This window comes from Pogona vitticeps, chromosome 4 (genome assembly GCF_051106095.1).
Source record: "Pogona vitticeps strain Pit_001003342236 chromosome 4, PviZW2.1, whole genome shotgun sequence".
NCBI lineage: Eukaryota > Metazoa > Chordata > Lepidosauria > Squamata > Agamidae > Pogona > Pogona vitticeps.
The window spans coordinates 76,347,678-76,369,470 of NC_135786.1; the positions used below are offsets into that span (position 1 = coordinate 76,347,678).

Sequence of the window (21,793 nt, forward strand, 5' to 3'; positions counted from 1 at the left end):
TACCCCACACAGCTATAAAACAGAAGTTTGCCCCATCTTCCACATGACAGCTCTTCATGAAGATGGCTATCATAGCATCTCTCAGACTTCTCTTCTCCAGCCCAAACATACCCAGCCCCTTCAACCATTTCTTATAAGGCTTGGTTTTAGATGGTTGTTGTGGGTTTTTTGAGCTCTTTGGCCGTGTTCTGAAGGTTGTTCTTCCTAACGTTTCTCCAGTCTCTGTGGCCGGGATCTTCAGAGGACAGCACTCTGAAGGGTTCCAGATCTTTCACCCTTGTCTGGACATATTTCAGTTTGTCATTATCTTCCTTAAACTTTGATGCCCAGAGTTGGACACAATATTCCAGGAAAGGTCTGACTAAAGCAGAATAGAGCAGTACTTTTATTTCCCTTGATCTGGACAGTGTAGGTTTATTGTATAAAAAAAAAAATACTGCATTTGCCTTTTTTTCTTTCTTTTTCTTTTTTGCCACTTCATCACATATGTATAGCTGGAGGAGAAAATGCAGCAAAACAGTTCCTCTGTAATGTAAACATTAGGCCAGAAATAAGAGATTTTTTTAAAAATGACAAGTTTTAAAATGCAAGTATTCTTTACATGCCATAATCAGTCTTGGATATATTATATGTGCTTGTTTTGCACATCCATCTTGTTAAACAGGGTGTTGATGATGTTACTGGTGAACCATTAATCCAACGAGAGGATGATAAACCAGAAGCTGTTGCTGCCAGACTAAGAAAATACAAAGATGCTGCAAAACCTGTGATTGAATTGTACAAGTAAGTCAGAGTCCAAACTCTACAGAAGTATGTCTTTAAAATGGTGCAAAATCCTGTGTGCTATGTTACTAGAGATCACAAATTATTTCGAAATCAGTTTCTGACAGTTCTTCACCTTGACTGGAAGACATATAATTGTATACTTTGGGCCATGAAACCTGTCTATGTCCCATATTGTTAAGACACCTCTTGTGTTTTGAAGTTTATCTCATGGTTAGAAAAAGCAAAGCAAAGCGTGCTGTTTATATACCGCCCCACAGCGCTTCAAGCACTCTCTGGGCGGTTTACTATTTAATTATGCAGGCTACACATTGCCCCCCCAGCGAGCTGGGTACTCATTTTACCAACCTCGGAAGGATAGAAGGCTGAGTCAACCTTGAGCCGGCTACCTGGGATTTGAACCCCAGGTCGTGAGCACAGTTTTAGCTGCAGTACAGCGGTTTAACACTGCGCCACGAGGCAGGAGTTCCATGCAGCACCATGCGGACAGATCTATGCTTCCTCTAGCAACCTGTTTGGTTTTGGTGCTAGTCACATAGCAAGGAAAAACCCTATCTTCTGCAAAATGCTGCCAGGTGGCAGGAGAGATGGAGAGATCCATCCTGCTGTCTGTTTGCTTGGTAGAAGGTAGGTTTTAACAATAACAACAAAACCTAGTGGCTCTGGTGCTAGATGCCTGGGTATCCAGGCTTCACTTTCTTCACAGTCAGCATGAAAATACAGGCTACTAGTCTCTTAAATATGCTAATATTCTGTTTTATTTTGTTCCTTTTGCAAGACTGTGTTGTCTAGGGGATTATGGCAATTATAGATTTTTTTTAAAAGATAACTTCTCCAAACCTTTGTTTTTGTGAGCAGATAATAAAGGGTTTATCTATTGTACATGAGACTTAATGCATAACCAACATTTTATCACAACATATAAGTGATGGCCATATACTTCCCTGAGTGATCGTTGTTCTGAGATGTAAGACTATATGATGGGAAATTCCTTCAGAGATCACTTTTTTTTTGCATTCTGTTTTAACCTGCAAAGCCACTCTGGAGGAATAAGGGCATTTTCTGCTTCAATCATACAAAGCCCAGTTTTATTTTGTAAAATTCCAGCATACAAGGTACTTATTTGTAGGAGGAAACATGGGTCCTACATGAAGATTTCAGTGTCTAAATGTCATAACTGGATATGCTTTGCTGTGTATAGAGAGATGGCAGTCGCTATTTAAAATGTTTATTCGGAGGAATCTTTCAAAATAAGGACCATAAGCATTTAAGAAGCTGCTGCTCTGTACTACAGAATTTGCTATACGGAGGAAAATATTTATGCCTACATTAATTTTTATTTTAAATTTAGTTTGGGGAAAAAACATCTAGAATTGGTTGTCATGGTGCTGCCTAAATAAAGATGTGAAATTATCCTTTTAAAAGTTCTAATCACATTTCTTTAAAAAATGCTTTAGATGTTGTCTATGAGTTGGTCACAAGTCTGAACACATCTATTAGAAAAGGAATGCACCCCACAAAGTGTGATGTGAGTCAGCCCTGGTTTGTATTGTTATCTATGCCTTTTCTGTGTTAAATAGTTATTTTGTTCAACTGTAGTACTGGCTTTTCCTAAAATTCTTCATTTGGCTTATATAGATTTCTATTCCATATTTTAGGAGCAGAGGGATCCTGCACTCATTTTCTGGGACTGAGACCAACAAAATCTGGCCGTATGTGTACACACTGGTGGCCAGCAAGATTCGTCCAATCCAAGCAGAAGAAGCAAACTAAGCATCTCCAGAACAAGGATGAAAATTGATACTGTACATTTTTGTTTTGTTTATGGTGTGCTGTATCTGTGCTCTGCCCCTTTAAAAAAAGAGCTGTTGTTCCTGGTTTCTCCTGGAGAATAACTGTGGAAACCCATCCTGGTTGAAAGATTGCAATGTACAGAATCCTGGCTCTAAGTAGATAAAGCATTTGTGCATGGAGTTCAAGTAGTTCTAACTGGTTATGCAGAAACAGATGTACCTGAGCAGGAATACAGAACTGGGCCTTCTACATACCGTGAATGTTTTATGAATGTTTTGAAAGGATTTATTTAACATTCCACAGTAGTTTAAAAAAAGAGTTCGCTAGATGTATCTTCCGTGCAACAAGTGCTTGGAAACTATATTGCATTGCATAGGTTAAACAATAAATGTGTTTTTGAGTGTTTAGTATATGGTGAATGAAAATCATAGTTGTTTAACATGTTGGCTTTTAGAGAACACCAATAACAGAAAGTATCTTACAAAATGCTGCTGTGTAATGATGAAACCTTCCCCCCTCCAAACTTGGTGGTGTGGTTTTAGTCCATCCTGTAGATTTTGTGGAAGTGGCCTGCTCTGGATCCAAGAACAGTTGCACTACTTAGTTAGTAAATGTAATAATTTAATAATATACAGTGCTACAACCAGTCAATAAAAGCCAGTGCAGTCTCTGATAACTTTTGCATATTCTACCTATGCAAAAAATATCTCCAGGAAAGTGGTTATGTAGTGAAGGATAATGTCAGGTCCAGATGAATGTTGGTACAGTATGCAACACATTCTCAGGACTAGAGATGGAGGTATTCAAATACGAATATCCCCGCACAGGTGGAAATAATGATTTCACCGCTGTCGCCGGCTCCGCAGAGCCTTCCTATCGTGCCATTCTCCGCAATGGATTAGCCACTCTGTGACCTAGCAGAGAGGCTTGTCATCCCGCCTGCTGCCAGGAGTAAGTAATGGAAAGCGGACAACGGCGCGATAGGAAGGCTTTGTGGAGCCAGTGGCAGTGCCAAAACCCCTCATTGTTTCCACCTGTGGGAGGATATTGGTTTTCGTATGCAAATACCCCCATCTCTACTCATGACTAAAGAGGCTAATATACCGTTAGCCACAGCTTTGGGAACTGCTGCTGATTTACGTCCTTAACTGTTTGACCTGCATACCAGGTTTGTCCGTGTAAGTCATGTCAGGATTGCTGACAGGTGCAAAACATACAGATGTAGTATGTGCTGAGCCAAATAAGGCCATGGTCACACCAGGGAAATGTTCTCTAGTTTCCCCTCAGTTAGTTTGTTGTTTTTCTGATCACATAACTCACAGTCAAGATAGAAACATTTTCCTGGCCAGTGGTAAAAGCGGGGAAATATTTCCCCTTGGTTGGGAGGGTTGTGTTATTTTGTACCTCTGTTGTACCAGTGCATTCCTTACTGGGATTGCCTGTGTGCATGACCTGCCTTGCTTTTTTCAGAATTAAAGCCAGGAAGATGGCCACCATTTCTGCAATGCATTTATCAATTTAAAAAAATCACGGCCAGTATGTTGGCAAAAGTATGCTGCATGGACTCCCCCCCCCCCAGCCTGTGTATTGATAGGCAGTGGTTGCCACCCTTATTGCTAAGCGTGTGCCATAAACAGCCGTACAGTGTTCATTCTGTGCAATTTGATTCTGCAAGAGTCGCCAGTGGAACAGAAGACCCATTCCCAAACAGAACCCCCTTCCTGATATATCGATGTATTGATTGCTAAATTGCCCCTTGAAGCAAGAGAAAAAATAAACTGATACCATGATATAGCTGGCCATAATGATTCAAATAGGTGGAAATATATTGGTACCACTGGAAGTTGCTGGTGTATATACCACATGACTGTAAATCAACACAGCAGAGATATGGAAAGTATCAGAAGAAACAGAGAACATTTCCCTCATTTGACCAGGGTATAAATTCATAAAGAGGGACATGGTGGCACTGCGGGTTAAACCGCAGAAGCCTCTGTGCTGCAAGGTCAGAAGACCAGCAGTTGTAAGATCGAATCCACGTGACAGAGTGAGCTCCCATCACTTGTCCCAGCTCCTGCTAACCTAGCAGTTCGAAAGCATGTAAAAATGCGAGTAGATAAATAGGTACCACCTTGGTGGAAAGGTAACGACGTTCTGTGTCTAGTCGCGCTGGCCACGTGACCACAGAAAATGTCTTCGGACAAACGCTGGCTCTACGGCTTGGAAACGGGGATGAGCACCGTGCCCTAGAGTCGGACATGACTGGACTAAATGTCAAGGGGAACCTTTACCTAAGTTCATAAGTTGATCTGGTTTTCTTGTGCTTCCTTTTCCTGCTGCTCTAGAAGGTGGCTTGTATTGACTTCATAGCTAGGGTCTTTTCTGTGTGAGTAGGGACTATTCTCTTGCAGAGTTCCCCCTTTGATCAGTGACATCTATGGCTCTGTACTGCTGTTTCAATATATTCCCCCTTTCCTTGCACATTGCCTTGTGTCATATACTAGAAACAGATTGAAATAGAGGGTAAGAATGAAATCTCTGGATAAAAAAATCTATGCATACATTCTTTGACAGCTGCTCAATTATCTGTATCTGTTCATAGTTATTGCAGTTTTGTTCTTGATTTTATGTACTGTTACGTGTCTCACTAACTGCAGTATCAACCAGATATTTTTAGATCAAAAGTTGGATGTAAACATTCAGTTTCTTTTTAGAGTAGTTTGGAATTTCTTTCCCCAAGGAATGAGTTTCTACTTTGAATTGACCAAGGGGGCTCCTGTGTTTTTGGTGCAAGAAGGTCTGCACTTTACATAGGATTTCAGGTTATATTTGTGTGACACCAGCAGGACCTGTTGGTTCTAGCTAGGCTTCATGGTGAGATGAAGATTGTGTCCAAGAATATGTGCTTCTTTTTGTATCTTCCTACTTGCTTGCATTGGATGGGGAGATAAGTAGTGATCAGCAAGCTCGTCTCCTGTCGCCGATCTCTCCCTGAGACTTCTAGTAACCTTCCAAGGAACTCTAAGGTTTCCTAGAGCAGCGATTCTCAATCTTGGGTCCCCAGATTTTCTTGGACTGCAAATTCCATAAACCTTCATCATTTGCTGTGCTGGCCAGGATTTCTGGGAGTTGCAGTCCAAGAACAAGTTTGAGAACCATTGCCCTAGAGCAGTGGTCCCCAACCTTGGGTCTCCAGATGTTCTTGGACTACAACTCCCAGAAGTCTTCACCACCACCTCTGCTGGCCAGGATTTCTGGGAGTTGAAGTCCAAGAACATCTGGAGGCCCAAGGTTGGGAACCACTGCCCTAGAGCACAACTGTAAAAGCACTGGTTATTTTTATTGCTACAGGTGAGCATTTGGGCAGCTGGCAGGTCCAGGAATAAATTATCTGTCCTGGGATTTTCCAGGGTCCACATGGACCACCATCAATGCCCAATGTCCCAAAAGGACTTCATTTCATATATTTTGTTATCATTTCCTTAGTCACATTGTTTGATCAACAGAAGAGCAAGTACAGTAACTTACACACATTCAAAAATTAAAAACTAGTTTCCTTTTATATGTATGAATCAAAAATTTGTGGGCATATCCAGATTTTCTTAAAGGTCTTGAAACTAGCTAAGTAAATAGTGCATTACAACAGCCTGAGCATCAGTGGCTTTCCAAAGTTTGGATGTAAATATTGTTAACTTTCAGGGCATTTCTAATCCGGGGCGGTGGGTTTGGGAAAATGAAATAGTAGCTACTCCACCACTTCTGCAGCTCAGCTTCCTTCCACCAGCCAGAGGTAAAATGAGGGGCCTTTTCAGCCCTTCATATACAGTATCTTGTCTTTCTGTTTGTCTTATTCCCCTCTCCATTTTGAATTAAAGAGGAAGGGGAGGAATTGCCTATGCTGAATCCAGGCAGTCAGGGATAACAGCACAATCCCAGACTTGCTGGAGCAGGAAAGGGCTTTGGATCCTATGGATGCAGTGCTACTTCTGAAATGCCCCATTTTTGAGCCTGTAGACAATGCCAAAACCATCAGCACCAAATCTGTGCCCACTTTCTGTGCATATATCAAGGTGGAGGCACTAGATGGCCATCTAGGGAGGTTTAGCATTGTCCTGTTCAATTTGTCATGTTTGACAACACCCGCAGTTACTCTGCCTTGATCCTAATTTCCTCAAGTTGCCTTATTCTTATTCCCTATTTGAGGGGAAAGGAGAATGTATCTTACATAAATTAATCTGATTTAATACTTAATACACTTTTTCTTTTTATCATTCTCGTTTGATAACAATTATATAGCTTAAGCTTCCTGACTCCAAAAAGTGAGATGAGCTATTGGAAATGGGCTTTCACATACACAATAAAATGGAGTAAACACCTTTTAACTTCTGTGGCCATTTTGTGTATGCATGTGTACACACACATATCAGGTGGTTCTTCACAGGAACAACGGATGATAGAATTGTTGCTGTCACAGTAGAATTAACAAAGCCCCAATGTAGACATGGCATTTTCTATTGTTTTAAATATTTATCTCTTCTGAAACTTAAGAGGCAGTTTGAAATTGTTTTAGTAAAAGTCCTGGGTTTTTTGTTTGTTTGTTTTTGTTTTTTACAGAAAACATATGCATAGTAGAGATTTTGGCTTGAATTCTGTGGGACCTCGTGGCAAGTCCTGTTGAACCCAGTAGGTCTTGATCTGGAGTAGATATACTTCAGCAATGTTAGTTTGATCTTCTAAATTTCACCTTTTGAAACAATACCAATTTGCTGTCTGTTTAGACTGATATTTTCTTAATTTGGGCATGTTCTATTGATCAGTTATATTCTTGTAAGCGAACAGTTGCAGGTTGGTAAGTCATTGCCACATTTTCCCCTTCCATCCAGTTGTGAGCAAACAATTTGCATCAGAGCAAAGTGTCCTCAAATGCTCAGGTCAAAGTAGAAACTTCTGTCACACAGAACAATGCACGTGTATTGATGTTCAGTAGAACTTTTGCTCCTGGATATATTGGAATGGTGACACCCATAGGCATTATACAACCATTTTGGTTGCTAGACCCATAACCCTATTACTGTAATCTTCATTTTGCATAAAATCATACCTTGCAAACATTTATCTATTATGATTTTTTAAAAAAATGCTTTGCAACCCAAACTATCAGGATACAATAAAGATCAAATTTAACGAAGTACAACAATTCAACTAAAATAAGTTTCCCTGCTGCCACTGTAGATCATATTTCTCATGTTGTCCATTACAAACACCATCTGGTGCCAGTGGCTTTTAATGTTGAACTATTTAATGCAATACCCATATGTATTTTATTGCCACAATAGGTCATTCAGTAAGCATTTTTCCCAAAACCACCAATACACAAGCATTTGAAATAAATCACAATTTTTGTCGAAGAAAGAAATACTGCTTAGATTCAGTGCTTCTCAGAGTTTTATACTGTAGCAGGAATGGGCAAGTAGTGGACTGGAGCCAAGATAATAGTATTTGTGGGTATGATCTTCCACCGAAGCCAAGAAAAGCGACATTCCATGTGGAAACATGCAACCCAAATACTGGACTCTAGCACAACTACTTTTCACATTTTTAATGAAAGGAATTGTTTTATGTCTATGCAATACAGTGATGGCCCAGGCTCGTGAAACTCTGTTGTCAGCCTTTTGAAGGTGTTGTGACATGTGCAGTGGGGGTCTTCCATATAAGGCCGACACAATGATCAATGTTTTCAGCTTAATCCAATTACCTTTCACTATGGCTGCTTCTGGATGAGGTGGTTACCTCCGTGACCATCGGGAATGTCACAAAGGCATTCAGGTGGTCACCCTTTCTCCTAATATCGAAAGCTTTAAAAACTGTTGTACATGCAGCAGATACAAAACAAAAAAGGAAGTCATTTTCTGTGCAATGTATAGAAAAGGCTGAGTGTTAAGTGTGCTGTATATATAACAAAGAATCAGAGATAAATGACACAGATTTTTTTTTCTAGAAAGGAGCAGCTATCACTTGATATGTTGAATGTTTCATATAATCATGGGTAGGAGCTGTCAAATTGTCTTGTGGGCTTCCAATGTCTGCTTGGAGGAAGACTTTTCAGGAAGCCATTCCCTTCAGGTCTGTCTCAAGTGGTTTGATCGAGTGGCCTTAGAAGATTCCTTCACTCATTTGCATATTGATCACTCTAACCTTAGAGTAGAAGGCGTCCGAGAATCCCACTGAATATTCTTATTGTGGGAATCTGAGAACTGTTTCTATGTTCTTGACATGACCTCTAGGCTAGCCTGCAGCTGTTGTTTGTGAGAGGACAATCTTCTACTCATACATGACTTTTAAGGGGCTTCCATCATGCTTTGGCTCATTTGTATTTTGTTGTTCACCCTCCTTAATTGAGTTTGGCTTGGGTTATTGCTTTGCCTGCACCTTTTCTTACCTATTTCTATATTTGCCTATGAATAGTAATTTATATGTTAGAAGAGGATCTTGAATATATTTTTGGGTTTCTTCATGTTTTCTGTGCCACCAGCTAGAACTGAAAACTGAGGGCAAATAGTACCGTTAGCAGTAGGGTCAAAGTTCAGGTCAGGATACGTGATTAATTTGATAAATCTCTATGCTCCTGTTGCTTTTCAAAGGGTATAAGTATATTTTTAACCAATTGTCCTGCATAGCTTTTGAGGGGCAAGAGAACATTCTAGAGATGCTGAAAGAGTTTTTCACTTCTGTTGCAAGTCTTTATATAATCTGAAATACAATACTTGCAATTCGTGGGGTCTTCTGCCCCTTTTACCGTTCATTCTGTCTGCTTATTTTGAGGCTGTTAGCCACTTTGAAAAGGGACTGATTGATATGCAGACCTGTCCTTTTCCTAAAGTGTAGCAGAAATTTATGTACTAGGTCAATAGGAAGCCTTCCACAGAGTTCTGCAAGGCACTGTGAGGAGCTGCAGCTGTGAGCATGAAACTGGAGAAGCTTTGTGTATGCATATACTTAGAAGAGCTCTTTTAATGCCCGTCTGTTGGATATCTTGGAAATGAAGCAGGCTCAGCTCCAGAATTAGTATTTGTAGCAAGAGGAAAAGAGCTCCAGTCTTAAAATACTATATTGCTGTTTGAGGTAGGGTTTTTTTGTTTTTTGTTTTTGTTTTTTTCTTTCAAAACTTGCATATTTAAATATCAAAATTATTCCTTCTTTTTGCTGCTCTGAGTAACTGAACAGAAAGCACATGCCACTCAGAGGCTGTTCGGATGTTACTGCTGGTTTGTTTTTTATTGTTATGGTCTTTGCTTTTTCCAAGAATCACATTTTCACCTCACGATGCTGGCACTTTACTGTGAATCTGATGTAATATCTAAAGTTTATGCTCCTCTTTTTTGTCATGACTGTATATCAGAAGTAAGGAGGCTTTTTGCATTAACCAACAGTTCTAGAGATGAGTTTTTGTATGTATTCCATGTAATTGAGGAGGTGGGGTCTTTTTGTGGTTTTTTTTGGGGGGGGGGAGTCATTCTCTTTCCTCCAGTACAATTCCACAGTTGTATTACTATTTGATACATGTAAATAAATTTATCCTCAACTTACTTTTTGTCTTCTCTAGTGAGTACCATATCATTAGCCTAATTCATTGGTGAACCCAGTTTTTAAAAATAATGAAGATAGGTTTCCTTGTTTTCTGAATCACACACAAAAACATTTGTTATTGATAAGTTAAAAGATGCTATAATCTTAATTCATAAGACTGTAAAAGGAAGAAATAGATACCATGAACAACAGATCGGCTGACAGAAAAAAACAACATCTTATTATTAGCCTATCCATTCTTCCTTCTAGTCACCAGAATCTAGTATAAAGGACAGGTTTGAGAATAAGTTATATTTACATATATACAATGGCCAATTTTGTAGAAGGGAGCAGATGAATAAACACATTATGTGACTATGTCCCTTCACTGATCTGTCTATTTTGTATTGGAGAAGGAGAACATGATGAGTTGCCCTTTTTTTGCTGGTGGACTAACTTTTTGTCATGTCTCACAAGCTATGACAAGAATCTTCTCATGAGCACCAGCCATGAATAACATTTCAGAGAGACGTGTTGAGAGAGACCTGGGTCTTATTGAACCATTGCTGCAGTGGTTTTCATTTTTCCTCTGCAATAGGGCCCAGAGAATAATGGTAGAAGGCTGTCTATCAGCTCCTTGTGAATTATCACGTGGAGTCCTGCAGGACTTGGCTTTAGCGCCAATGCTGCTCTACGTATACATAAGATCACTGTGAGAGATCACCCGTGTCGGGGTGGTTGGGTGTCATTAATATGCTGATCACATTCAGCTATATCTTACATTCACTAAACAGCCAAAGGTTTAGACAGCTATTAATGTCTAAACCACTGGCAACAAGAGTGAGTACACCCCTAAGTGACAAAGTCCAAATTGGGCACAAAGTGTCAATACTTTGTGTGGCCACCATTATTTTCCAGCACTGCCTTAACCCTCTTGGACATGGAGTTCACCAGAGCTTCACAGGTTGCCACTGGAGTCCTCTTCCACTCCTCCATGACAACATCACAGAGCTGGTGGATGTTAGAGACCTTGCGCACCTCCACCTTCCGTTTCGGGATACCCCACAGATGCTCAATAGGGACATGCTTGGCCAGTCCATCACCTTTACTCTTGGCTTCTTTACCAAGATAGCGGTCATTTTGGAGGTGTGTTTGGGGTCATTATGTTGGAATACTGCCCTGCGGCCCAGTCTCCAAAGGGAGGGGATCATGCTGTGCTTCAATATGTCACAGTATATGTTGACATTCATGATTCCCTCAATGAACTGTAGCTCCCCAGTGCCAGCAGCACTCATGCAGCCCCAGACCATGACACTCCCACCACCATGCTTGACTGTAGGCATGACACACTCGTCTTTGTACTCCTCACCTAGTTGCCGCCACACACGCTTGACACCATCTGAACCAAATAAATTTATCTTGGTCTCAATGGACCACAGGACGTGGTTCCGGAAATCCATGTCCTTAGTCTGCTTGTCTGCAGCAAACCATATGAGGGCTTTCTTGTGCAAAGAAGAGGCTTTAGAAGAGGCTTCCTTCTGGGACAACAGCCCTGGAGACCAATTTGATGCAGTGTACAGCGTATGGTCTGAGAACTGACAGGCTGACTCCCCCCCTCCCCCTTCAACCTTTGCAGCACTGCTGGCAGCAGTCATACCTCTATTTCCCAGAGCCAACCTCTGGCTATGATGCTGAGCACAGGCACTCAACTTCTTTGGTCGACCATGGCGAGACCTGTTTTGAGTGGAACTTCTCCTGTTAAACCACTGTATGGCCTTGACCACCGTGCTGCAGCTCACTTTCAGGGTTTTGACAATCTTCTTATAGCCTAGGCCATCTTTATGTAGAGCAACAATTTGTTTTTTCAGATCCTCAGATAGTTCATTACCATGAGGTACCATGTGGAATTTCCAGTGACCAGTCTAAAAGAATGAGAGCGATACCAGCCCACCTGAGACTTGTGACACTAACGGGTCTCAGGACACCAGGGAGGGAAAACGGCTACTTGGGCCCAATTTGGACATTGCCACTTAGGGGTGTACTCACGTTTGTTGCCAGTGACTTAGACATTAATGGCTGTGTGTTGCGTTATTTTGAGCGGACTGCACATTTACGCTGTTATACAAGCTGTATACTCACTGCTTTGCATTGTAGCTAAGTGTCATTTCTTCAGTGTTGTCACATGAAAAGATATACTAAAATATTTATAAAATGTGAGGGGGTGTACCCACTTCTGTGATACACTGTACCTTTAAAGTCCTACATGGGCTTGTGACCTATGTGTTTACTGAGCCATCTCTACCTATATAAGCCCCTTCTCCGACTAAGGCCACCTGGAACTAGCCTTCTAAAGGTACCAATACTCAAAGCAGTCTAGTTTGAATATATTTGAAAAAGATCCTTCAGGGTAAGAAGACCAGCAGTCGTAAGATCGAATCCACGCGATGGAGTGAGCTCCCCTCACTTTGCCCCAGCTCCTCGCCAACCTAGCAGTTTGAAAGCATGCAAATGTGAGTAGATAAATAGACACCACCTTGGTGGGAAGGTAAAATGGCGTTCCCTAGTCACGCTGGCCACGTGACAACGGAAACTGTCTTCGGACAAGCACTGGCTCTATGGCTTGAAAACGCGATGAGCACAGCCCCCTAGAGTCAGACATGACTGGACTAAAAATGTTAAGGGGAACCTTTACCTTTACCTTTATGACGTCCCTGTGGGGATTCAGGGGGGGATGTATGGCAGAGTGGTTTTGGTGAACCATCAGAGGTTAGAAACTGCTATTCTATCATTTATGTGGCATGCATTTTCATACGTTAATGTTTGCATTATTGGTAGATTTTATTGCATTTCATCATTTACATGGAGCATTCTATTGTTATATGTATTTTTCTTGGTTGTGCATGTTCAGGGTGTCCTTAAAGAGAAGAATGGTGTATAAATGAAAATAAAGAATAAATAAATTTAGATTTATGAAATTCTGCAGAAAATTTATGCTCTGTGTAATATGCCCAGAGCATGAACCTGTGAAATTACTTACATACTGAGCTGTAGGAAACTGTGCTAAGTAGCTTAGTACAATTATCTGTAATATTGTCCCAAACAGGAAGCAGATCATAATATATAACAATGTATATGTATGAGTGTGAGAGAAAGAGAGCTTGAAAGAGGAAAGAGCAGAATATGCATCCATGAGTGTGCCAGAGGGTGAAGGGAAGGTGCTTCCCCCTGAATCCTAAACTTGGTATTTCTCTAAATGTATACAATTAAAAGCTAAAGCCAGGTCAGTGATCCATACATTTCATTAATCAAGTGTCCCTATCACTACCAGATTATTTCTGCAGATCCCTTGTATGCATATACTTAGGTTGTTCTTGTGTTACTTTATTATCTGGCCTTTCTCTAGCATTATAAGGGCAGAAGGTTAATAATAAGATTATTACTTTAAGGCTCTTATCCTTCTATGATGATAAGTCTTTCCTTCACAAATGGTAAAATAAATACGTTATAGGCCCAGCTCCCAATATAATGTGCCACTGTAAATTGTCCTGATTTTTTTTAACAGTATACTGAACGGAGTTCTGGACATATGGCTGGAAAATCCAAATCACTTTTTTTCAATTCCTTCTAATTACAAGTTACAGCAAAAGAATACATGCTCAAATTGAATTTCACTTGAGTTTCTATATAGTTTGATACAGACCCACAAATGACTGTTGAAATGATAACAATGTATTATTCAAGCTGCTTTAATTATAAAAGGAAGAACTTAATTTTTTAAAAAAATATATAAAGTTATGGGACCTTTATTTAAAAGTGTAAAAGTCACTGATTTTATAAGGAAAATAAAAACTGTAAACAGCATTTAAGTCTTAGGACAGAATACTGAGGTCAGTTTCAAAACTATTGATATCTTTAAAGCGACCAAAAGACTGAATTTGTAATCATCTGAAAAAGCAAATAATTTCATTAAGATAGATATGCAGACCTTGGTGTTCAGCGACACCCACCCATAGAAGTCATGGATGCAGAAGAACAGCAGTGGAAAAATTACCATGTTGGAATTAAAAGAACATACTAGGAGCTTACATTTAACAAGAGGATTATGTTTGTTTGAAATGGCAGCTTAGGGGAAAGATATTTCTGCACAGCTATTATATAAATTAGATTTTGCTTGCTTGCTTTATTCATTCTAAATTGTTTGCCTTATATAGGGGACCAATTTTCTACTGCCTGTGATATCCACAATATAATGTTGGTGGGTTTATTCATGAATCCAGTGTGGGATGCAGAAGGTTCTTGCCCATTATACAGAAGTCCAGCTAATATTTGGGGCGGGATGGGGGGAGGAGGCTGCCAGACATTGTGATTCAGGCAGTGGAACACAAAGTGGTCCTATGCAGCTTCTCAAATGGGCTGGCTGTAGAGTAACCAAAGATATGTCTAAGATGCAACCCCTAGGTGATCAAGCCCCACCCTCTGCCAAAGCACAAAATCCACAGCTAAGGAATCCTTGACAGCTGGACATTTACTCCAGTTTAGAAACTGTTAAAGGCAGTCCATTCCATTGTTGAATGGCTCTTACTGTCAAGTTCTTCCTAATGTTCAGGCAAAATCTCCTGTCTTGCAATTTTGAACCCATTGCTTCTTGTCCTACCCTCTGAAGCAACAGAAAACAAGTTTGCTTCGTCTTCTATGTGATGTCCCTCAACTTATTTGCAGGTGGCTACCATATCACCCTTCTGTCTTCGCCAAGCTCTTTCAACCATTCCTCACAAGGCTTGGTTTCTGGACCTTTTGCCATCCTTGTTGCACTCCTCTTAGCAGTGTACCCAGGGAGGTGTCCCTTCTCACTATCATCCCACCAGAGCAGGCACAAACCCCTTTTACGTAGCCAAGTAACCTGCAACCCCCACACCATGTTTGCACAGGAAGGCATTTTTCATGGGGTAAAATCATCCCTTCTCAGAAAGTACAGGCTTCTTTCTCCCTACAAGGGCCTGTTTATATTTATTTATTTATTTATTTATTTGTTTATTCATTCATTCATTCATTCATTCATTCATTCATTTATTTATATCCCGCCTATCTGGTCAAACATACACATGCACACTAACTTTAATATCCCGCTCTGATAGGTCAAGGAAGAAATTATTTAACAAGGACTGCAAAGCATATAAGGCAACCTGCAACCTCACTCCCCCAGCCAGAAAACACTAGGAAACATTGTGCTAGAAAGTTCCATGCTTTTGAAGTAATCAAAGGGACTTCACTGGCACCTTCACCCTGAACCTAACCACATCTTCCTTAGAGCTACTAGGTTTGCTGTTAGTCTCAGGACAACTGTCCCCAAGTTCTCAAAAGTATTTAGATTCACCCTTTCAACTTGACAGCCAGCCAGCGCCTCCTCGCCCCTGGTATTTATATTTAATTTGGTTGCTAAGTGAAAAAGTCTTTTTGATATAAAATCTAGCTCGGGCTTTTGCATAGCCTGAATAGATGTGGGTGTTTTATTAGTTCTTTCCTAATTGCAATATACGTTTAAACTGACATTTAAAAATAAATAATGAGGGGACTTTTATTCAGGAACAAACAAAAGGGATGGGAGGGGGATACAAGCAAATTGAAGGAAGAAAAGGATAATTTCTTAGGTATTTAAAGTGAAAGGTAAAACAATTATGTATATATTTTTCTGTCTTTAACACATACAGTGGTGCCTCGCTTAACGATTGCCCCACTCTACGATGAAATTGCTTGACGATTAGGTTTTTGCGATCGCAATGTTTTAAATAGGTTTTTTTCCATTTAACGATGATTTGTTCCCTGCTTCGGGAACCGATTTTCGCTTTACGACGATCAAAAACAGCTGATTGTCGGGTTTCAAAATGGCCGCTAGCTGCTTAAAATGGCTCCCCGCTGTGTTTTTGGATGGATTCCTCACTTTACAAGCAGCAAAAATGGCCGCCCCTATGGAGGATCTTCGCTGGATGGTGAGTTTTCAGCCCATTGGAACACATTGAGGGGTTTTCAATGCATTTCCATGGGCTTTTTTATTTTGCTTTACGACGTTTTCGCTCTACAGCGATTTCGCTGGAATGAATTAACATTGTTAAGCAAGGCACCACTGTACTTCCCTATCCACTACTTAACACTGAAAATTAACTAATTCCACAGACCTCGCACTGACTCATCACTTGACTCCTTTTTCATGACCACCCAGAGATGGACTATCTGACTAACTTTCACTGACTCCCTTTGCCTGACTGCCATTTTTCATCATATCTAAACACAAACTGATTAGTATTTAGCCCAGCACCCAGCATTCTACCACCCATCTGCTAATATGCATGCTTGCTAGTCATGCATTCCCAATGAAACAATGGTCAAACATTTTATTCTTAATTACATATACTGTACATAAATGAAGTATCTGGCTACCCAGTGTGGCATAGCGAACAGAGTAATGGAACAGAACTCAGGAGACCTGGGTTCGATTCCCCAGCTCTACCATGTACTGCAGCTGGACATTAATTAAAATCATGACTGCAGAAGAACTGCACAACTTTAATGCTGACAATGAAGAAATCGAAGTAGTCAGAGATTTTATATATCCTGATTCAATTATCAGTCGAAATGGAGACTGCAGCCAAGAAATCAGAAGACTTGGAAGGGCAGCAATTAAGGAACTAGAGCATAGCACCAAATATGTGATGTGTCACTGGAGACCAAGACCAAGATCATCCACACTATCATATTTCCAGTCACCATGTATGTGAAAGCTGGATAGTTAGGAAAGCTGACAGGGAAAAAAATGATTTGTTTGAAATGTGGTGCTGGAGGAGAGCTTTAAGTATATCCTGGACTGCCAGAAAGACAAGAACGAAACAAGCCTGAACAATCTCTGGAGACAAAAATGTTGAAGATGAGGCTGTCCTACTTTGGGCACATCATGAGAAGGCAAGATTCCCTGGAAAAGACAATAATGCTGGGAAAGGTGGAAGGCAGCAGGAAAAGGGGAAGACCGAATACAAAATGGATTGACTCCCTAAAGGAAGCATAGGCTTGAGTTTGCAAGAACTAAGCAGGGCTGTTGAGGACAGGACACTTCAGAGATTTCTCATTCATGGGGTTGCCAGAACATAAGAACAGCCCTTCTGGATCAGGCCAAGGGCCCATCTAGTCCAGAAGTCAAGTGTGGCTTAATGGCACATAACAGCCGCCACCACCATGGAAACTCAAGAGGTGGTGGTAGTGGAACTGATAAAACGTCTCCTTGAATATATCACTTACCTTAAACACCCAATTAAAGTCACTATAAGTCAGTTCTTACTTGATGGGACATAACAACAACATGCATATGTCTAAGTGGACTGGGTGGGGTTGCAACGTTTCTGTTGCTGGAGATCTTCTCTAAACTGTGGTGCCCAGAACTGGACAGTGTTCCTGATGAGGTCTAACCAAAGCAATGGATTGGTAATCTAACTTCCCTTAGTCTAGATTCTATACTTCCTTTGATGCAACCAAGTGCTGTAATAATAATAATAATAATAATAATAATAATAATAATAATAATAATAATAATAATAATAATAATAATAATAATAATAATATCATCATCATCATCATCATCATCATCATCATCATCATCATCATCATCTTGTGGACTACTAAGACCCATTTATCTTTTTCACAGGTACCGCTGCTACTCTTGCTCTGACCCCCATGGAGGCAAAGTGGAGCTGCCATAATATGGTGCATCATCCTATTTCCCCCCTCTTTTTTTTTTTTGAGACAGAACCACCAAATAAAAGAAAAAGAACCACAAAATTACTTAGCTGTCATCATATGTATTATCTCATTGCATATTCCTGAGAAAGAAAAGAACCAAAAAAGTGTCCAGAAAGGGTTAATAGACCTAATTGCAGGCTTCCAAAGTACTGTAAAACTTTCTCTCCTTCTCTCTTCCACTACAACCCTGATGTCCATCAATTGTACAGGTTTTTAAAAAATGTTTTGTCATATAGGTTTTTAAAATATGGAAACGATTATCCTGGCTTAAAAAAAAACCAAACCAAAACAAAGAAACCCTCAACGCATGTTCCATGAAATCATTCTTGTACCTGTTTCTTTTCACAGCGACATCTATGCAACTTTGTTGTGCATTACACAATGAATACATACATATGTACGTATGTGTTCAAGAATTTAGTGCAATTTATTTTTAGGGGGGCGTGGTGGCGCTGCAGGCTAAACCGCAGAAGCCTTTGTGTGCTGCAGGGTCAGAAGACCATCAGTCGTAAGATCGAATCTACACGACGGAGTGAGCTCCCGTCGCTTTCTCCCAGCTCCTCGCCAACCTAGCAGTTTGAAAGCATGTAAATGCGAGTAGATAAATAGGGACCACCTCGGTGGGAAGGTAAAACAGTATTCCGAATCTAAGTCGCACTGGCCATGTGACAACGGAAACTGTCTTCGGACAAACGCTGGCTCTACGGCTTGGAAACAGGGATGAGTACCGCCCCCTAGAGTCGAACACGACTGACTAAAATGTCAAGGGGAACCTTTACCTTTTATTTTTAGGCAGAAGACTGCTTGGGATAGAGATGTGTCCTCTTGTGGTCCAGAAGGTGTCATATGCATAAATGGCACCTTGAAATACGAAGTGATTAAATAAAATGAATTATTTTATGTTCTGATCCTAAGTGTGTCTGTGTAAATGTTTCTGTGCAAGAAGTGTTTCTTACAAATTGAAAGAAATATTTGTGCATATGTAGATTCCACATGAAAAACCTTCAAGTCAGTATGATAAAGCCATAAAGAGGTTAAATTTGAAATAAAATATATTTCCTACTGTCTTTTTTTTTTTAATTCTAAGATTTTGTTTCAGACACACAGAAATTAGGGTTTTGTTTGTTTTGTCACAAAGACAGTGCTGCACATAGGGTAGCTTTCCAGAGAGCATCAGGAAGGCATCAGATGAGGGAAGGTTGGGATAGCCTTGCTATTGCCATACCATATTTTAGAAGCTGGATGGATAACTTAGTGAGTTGTGGAGCTAGAGGTCAGACGTTTGGTCTTCTACAACTCCCAGAAATCTTATCCAGCATAGCTAGTGGTGAAGGCTTTTGGGAGTTTTAATTCAAGAACATCTGGGGACCCAAGGTTGGGAATCGCTATTCTACTGTATCTTCCTCAAGAAGAGCCAGCCTACATAGCCTTGGGCCAAGTATTTTATAGAAAATGCATTTTAGAACATGGCATAAAAATTTAAAAGAAAAAAAAGGAGATGAGCAACCAAAATGATAGAGAATGAAAACACTCCCCTTTGAATAATGATTAAAATATCTGGAGTTGTTTAGCCTAGATAAGTAAGGGGAGCCATGATAGACACGTATAAAATGATGCATTTTGGGGGTAAAGTAGATAGAGAGAAATTTCTCTTTCATATTCATAATCCCAGAACATGGATTCCTTTGTTAATGCTGAATGGTGGGAGCTTCAAGAGATGTAAAAGAAAGCATTTGGAATGCTAAAGTAGGGAGTCAAGAGATAAAAGGAACAACAGGTAAGTTTGGCCTTGGAGTTCAAAACGAAGCAGGGCAAAGGCTAATAGAGTTTTGTCAAGAGAACAAGCTGGTCATCTTTTCCTACAACACAAGAGGCGACTCTACACATGGACATCACCAGATGGGCAATACCAAGATCAGATTGATAACGTTCTCTGCAGTCAAAAATGGAGAAGCTCTATACAGTCAGCAAAAACAAGATCTGGAGCTGATTGTGGCTCTGATCATCAGCTTTTTATAGCAAAACTCAAGCTTAAACTGAAGAATGTAGGAAAAACCAGTGGGCTAGTCAAATATAATCTAAAACAAACCCCTTATCAATACACAGTGGAAGTGAAGAACAGATTTAAGGAACTAGATTTGGTGGACAGAGTGCCTGAAGAACTATGGATGGAGGCTCGTAACATTGTACAGCAGGCAGCAACAAAAACCATTCCAAAGAAAAGGAAATGCAAGAAAGCAAAGTGGCTGTCCAACAAGGCCTTACAAATAGAGAAGAGAAGGGAAACAAAATGCAAGGGAGATAGGGAAAGTTACAGAAAACTGAATGCAGACTTCCAAAGAATAGCAAGGAGTGACAAGAGGGCTGTGGCAGACAGCCCACATGTCACTCCTGTCAGTCATTTTAGAGGTCTAGTACAGGAGCCTATGACAGGACAGGAGGGGCAGAGTCAACAGAACTGGGAGTGCCAGAAAGGCAGTTAGAGTGTGACAGATAGTCAGTTAGGAAAAAGATGGTGAAGCGTTTCTAAATTGATCAAATCAGAATTTCTTACCCTCTAGTGTAATCAATTTCTCCTGTTTTATTTACACTTGACTGGGAAACTAGGAGAACTTGATGCAGTTAGGGAAATACCGAGAAATGATTCCCTGTTTCTTGGCTGTTTTTATACAAATTATAAAACTTAGAAATACTGTATTTAAGCTACTGCCAGAAGTAAAGTAAAAGAGAAGTCACTCCACAGAAAGAATAGCCCACATGCTTCTGGAACTGTTCTATGTTATGCTTTATTTTGGGTAAACTGGATACACAATGACAAGCATAATGGGATATTAAAACAGACATAAACAAGAGAACATTGTGCCCACTATATGATAGAAGTCAACATACTTTATTCTTCCCTTGGTACATTTCTTTTCTTTTCATTTCAGGTTGTTTGCTGAAGGAAGCAGCTTTCTAATAGGCTTGGGAATAATAGTGTCTATCTTAGGAGAAAATGAGTTAAGATGGAAATGAAGTAGCTAGATTTCCCAAAATAAAGAGATTCTAGCTTTCAAAAAATACTTCTTGTTACAAAAAAAGTTCCTTCTTTTTTAAAAAAAATTCTTTGTCCTCTTTTGTTGATCAATTTAACAAAAGAATCTGGATTATTATTTTCTTTTTCACAAATAGTGGGACATTGTCTGCAGAAATGAACTGATAGAAACCCTTTTGAATCCAGATCCTGTTCCATGCCAGATTTTACAAAATATGTTATGTCTTCTTGCATCCTCATCCTTCCTCTGATTTTCTATAATCCGAAGTATAACCAAGCACAGTATACCGTTTGTACAAATTATTACCACATCACTACTCTGGTCGGAGGAACGCAACCTTCGTGACCTATGACTGGCAGTGAATGACAAATCAAAAGTCAGCATTTCAGGAATCAGCCGGTTATTGTGGTTTTTTTTGTTTCTGCTGAGCTGCAGCAAGGAGAGGAAAGGGAGAATGAAAGAATCTGAAAATAAAGGTAAGAAAAATCTATAATGAGAAGAATGTACAATGTTACATTGAGACAATGCCTAATGAATATATATATACATGCAGTATATAGGATTATTTACAGTCTATTTTGCTGAGTAATCATTTTGAAATTGCACCTTCTCATCCTGCATTTTGAATGCAAAGAAGCCCTGTTTGAAAACAAACACAGTTATATAATATGCTGAAGGAAGACTTTGCATGAAATCTCCTTCTTATGCTGAAACCTTTCACATTTCTTCTTCAAGTGAGGATGCCAAACTGACTATTTCATGCATGTGAATTTAGGATGTGTCACTGCCTCACTAAAGTTCCTTTCACCTGTCCTATTAAGGCTTGCTTC

At 40.0% G+C, this 21,793-nt stretch overlaps 2 protein-coding genes across 9 annotated transcripts in view; both read left to right on the forward strand.

Moving 5' to 3' along the window:
- AK4 (adenylate kinase 4) overlaps positions 1-2,987 on the forward strand; it is a 32,689-nt gene extending 29,702 nt beyond the window's left edge. For 3 of the 5 annotated variants that reach the window (XM_020806085.3, XM_078392960.1, XM_020806083.3), the window contains 2 exons: positions 665-783; positions 2,442-2,987. In XM_020806085.3, the coding sequence (XP_020661744.1) occupies positions 665-783; positions 2,442-2,556 (234 nt within the window). In that variant the 3' untranslated portion in view covers positions 2,557-2,987. Of the gene's footprint in view, positions 1-664; positions 784-2,240; positions 2,326-2,441 lie in introns of all 5 variants that reach the window. The other 2 variants (XR_013544963.1, XR_013544964.1) reach the window with 2 other exon arrangements.
- An 18,224-nt stretch (positions 2,988-21,211) lies between these two features.
- DNAJC6 (DnaJ heat shock protein family (Hsp40) member C6) overlaps positions 21,212-21,793 on the forward strand; it is a 70,115-nt gene continuing 69,533 nt past the window's right edge. For all 4 annotated transcript variants that reach the window (XM_078392955.1, XM_078392957.1, XM_078392956.1 and 1 more), the window contains exon 1: positions 21,212-21,439. In XM_078392955.1, the coding sequence (XP_078249081.1) occupies positions 21,418-21,439 (22 nt within the window). In that variant the 5' untranslated portion in view covers positions 21,212-21,417. The remainder of the gene's footprint in view (positions 21,440-21,793) is intronic.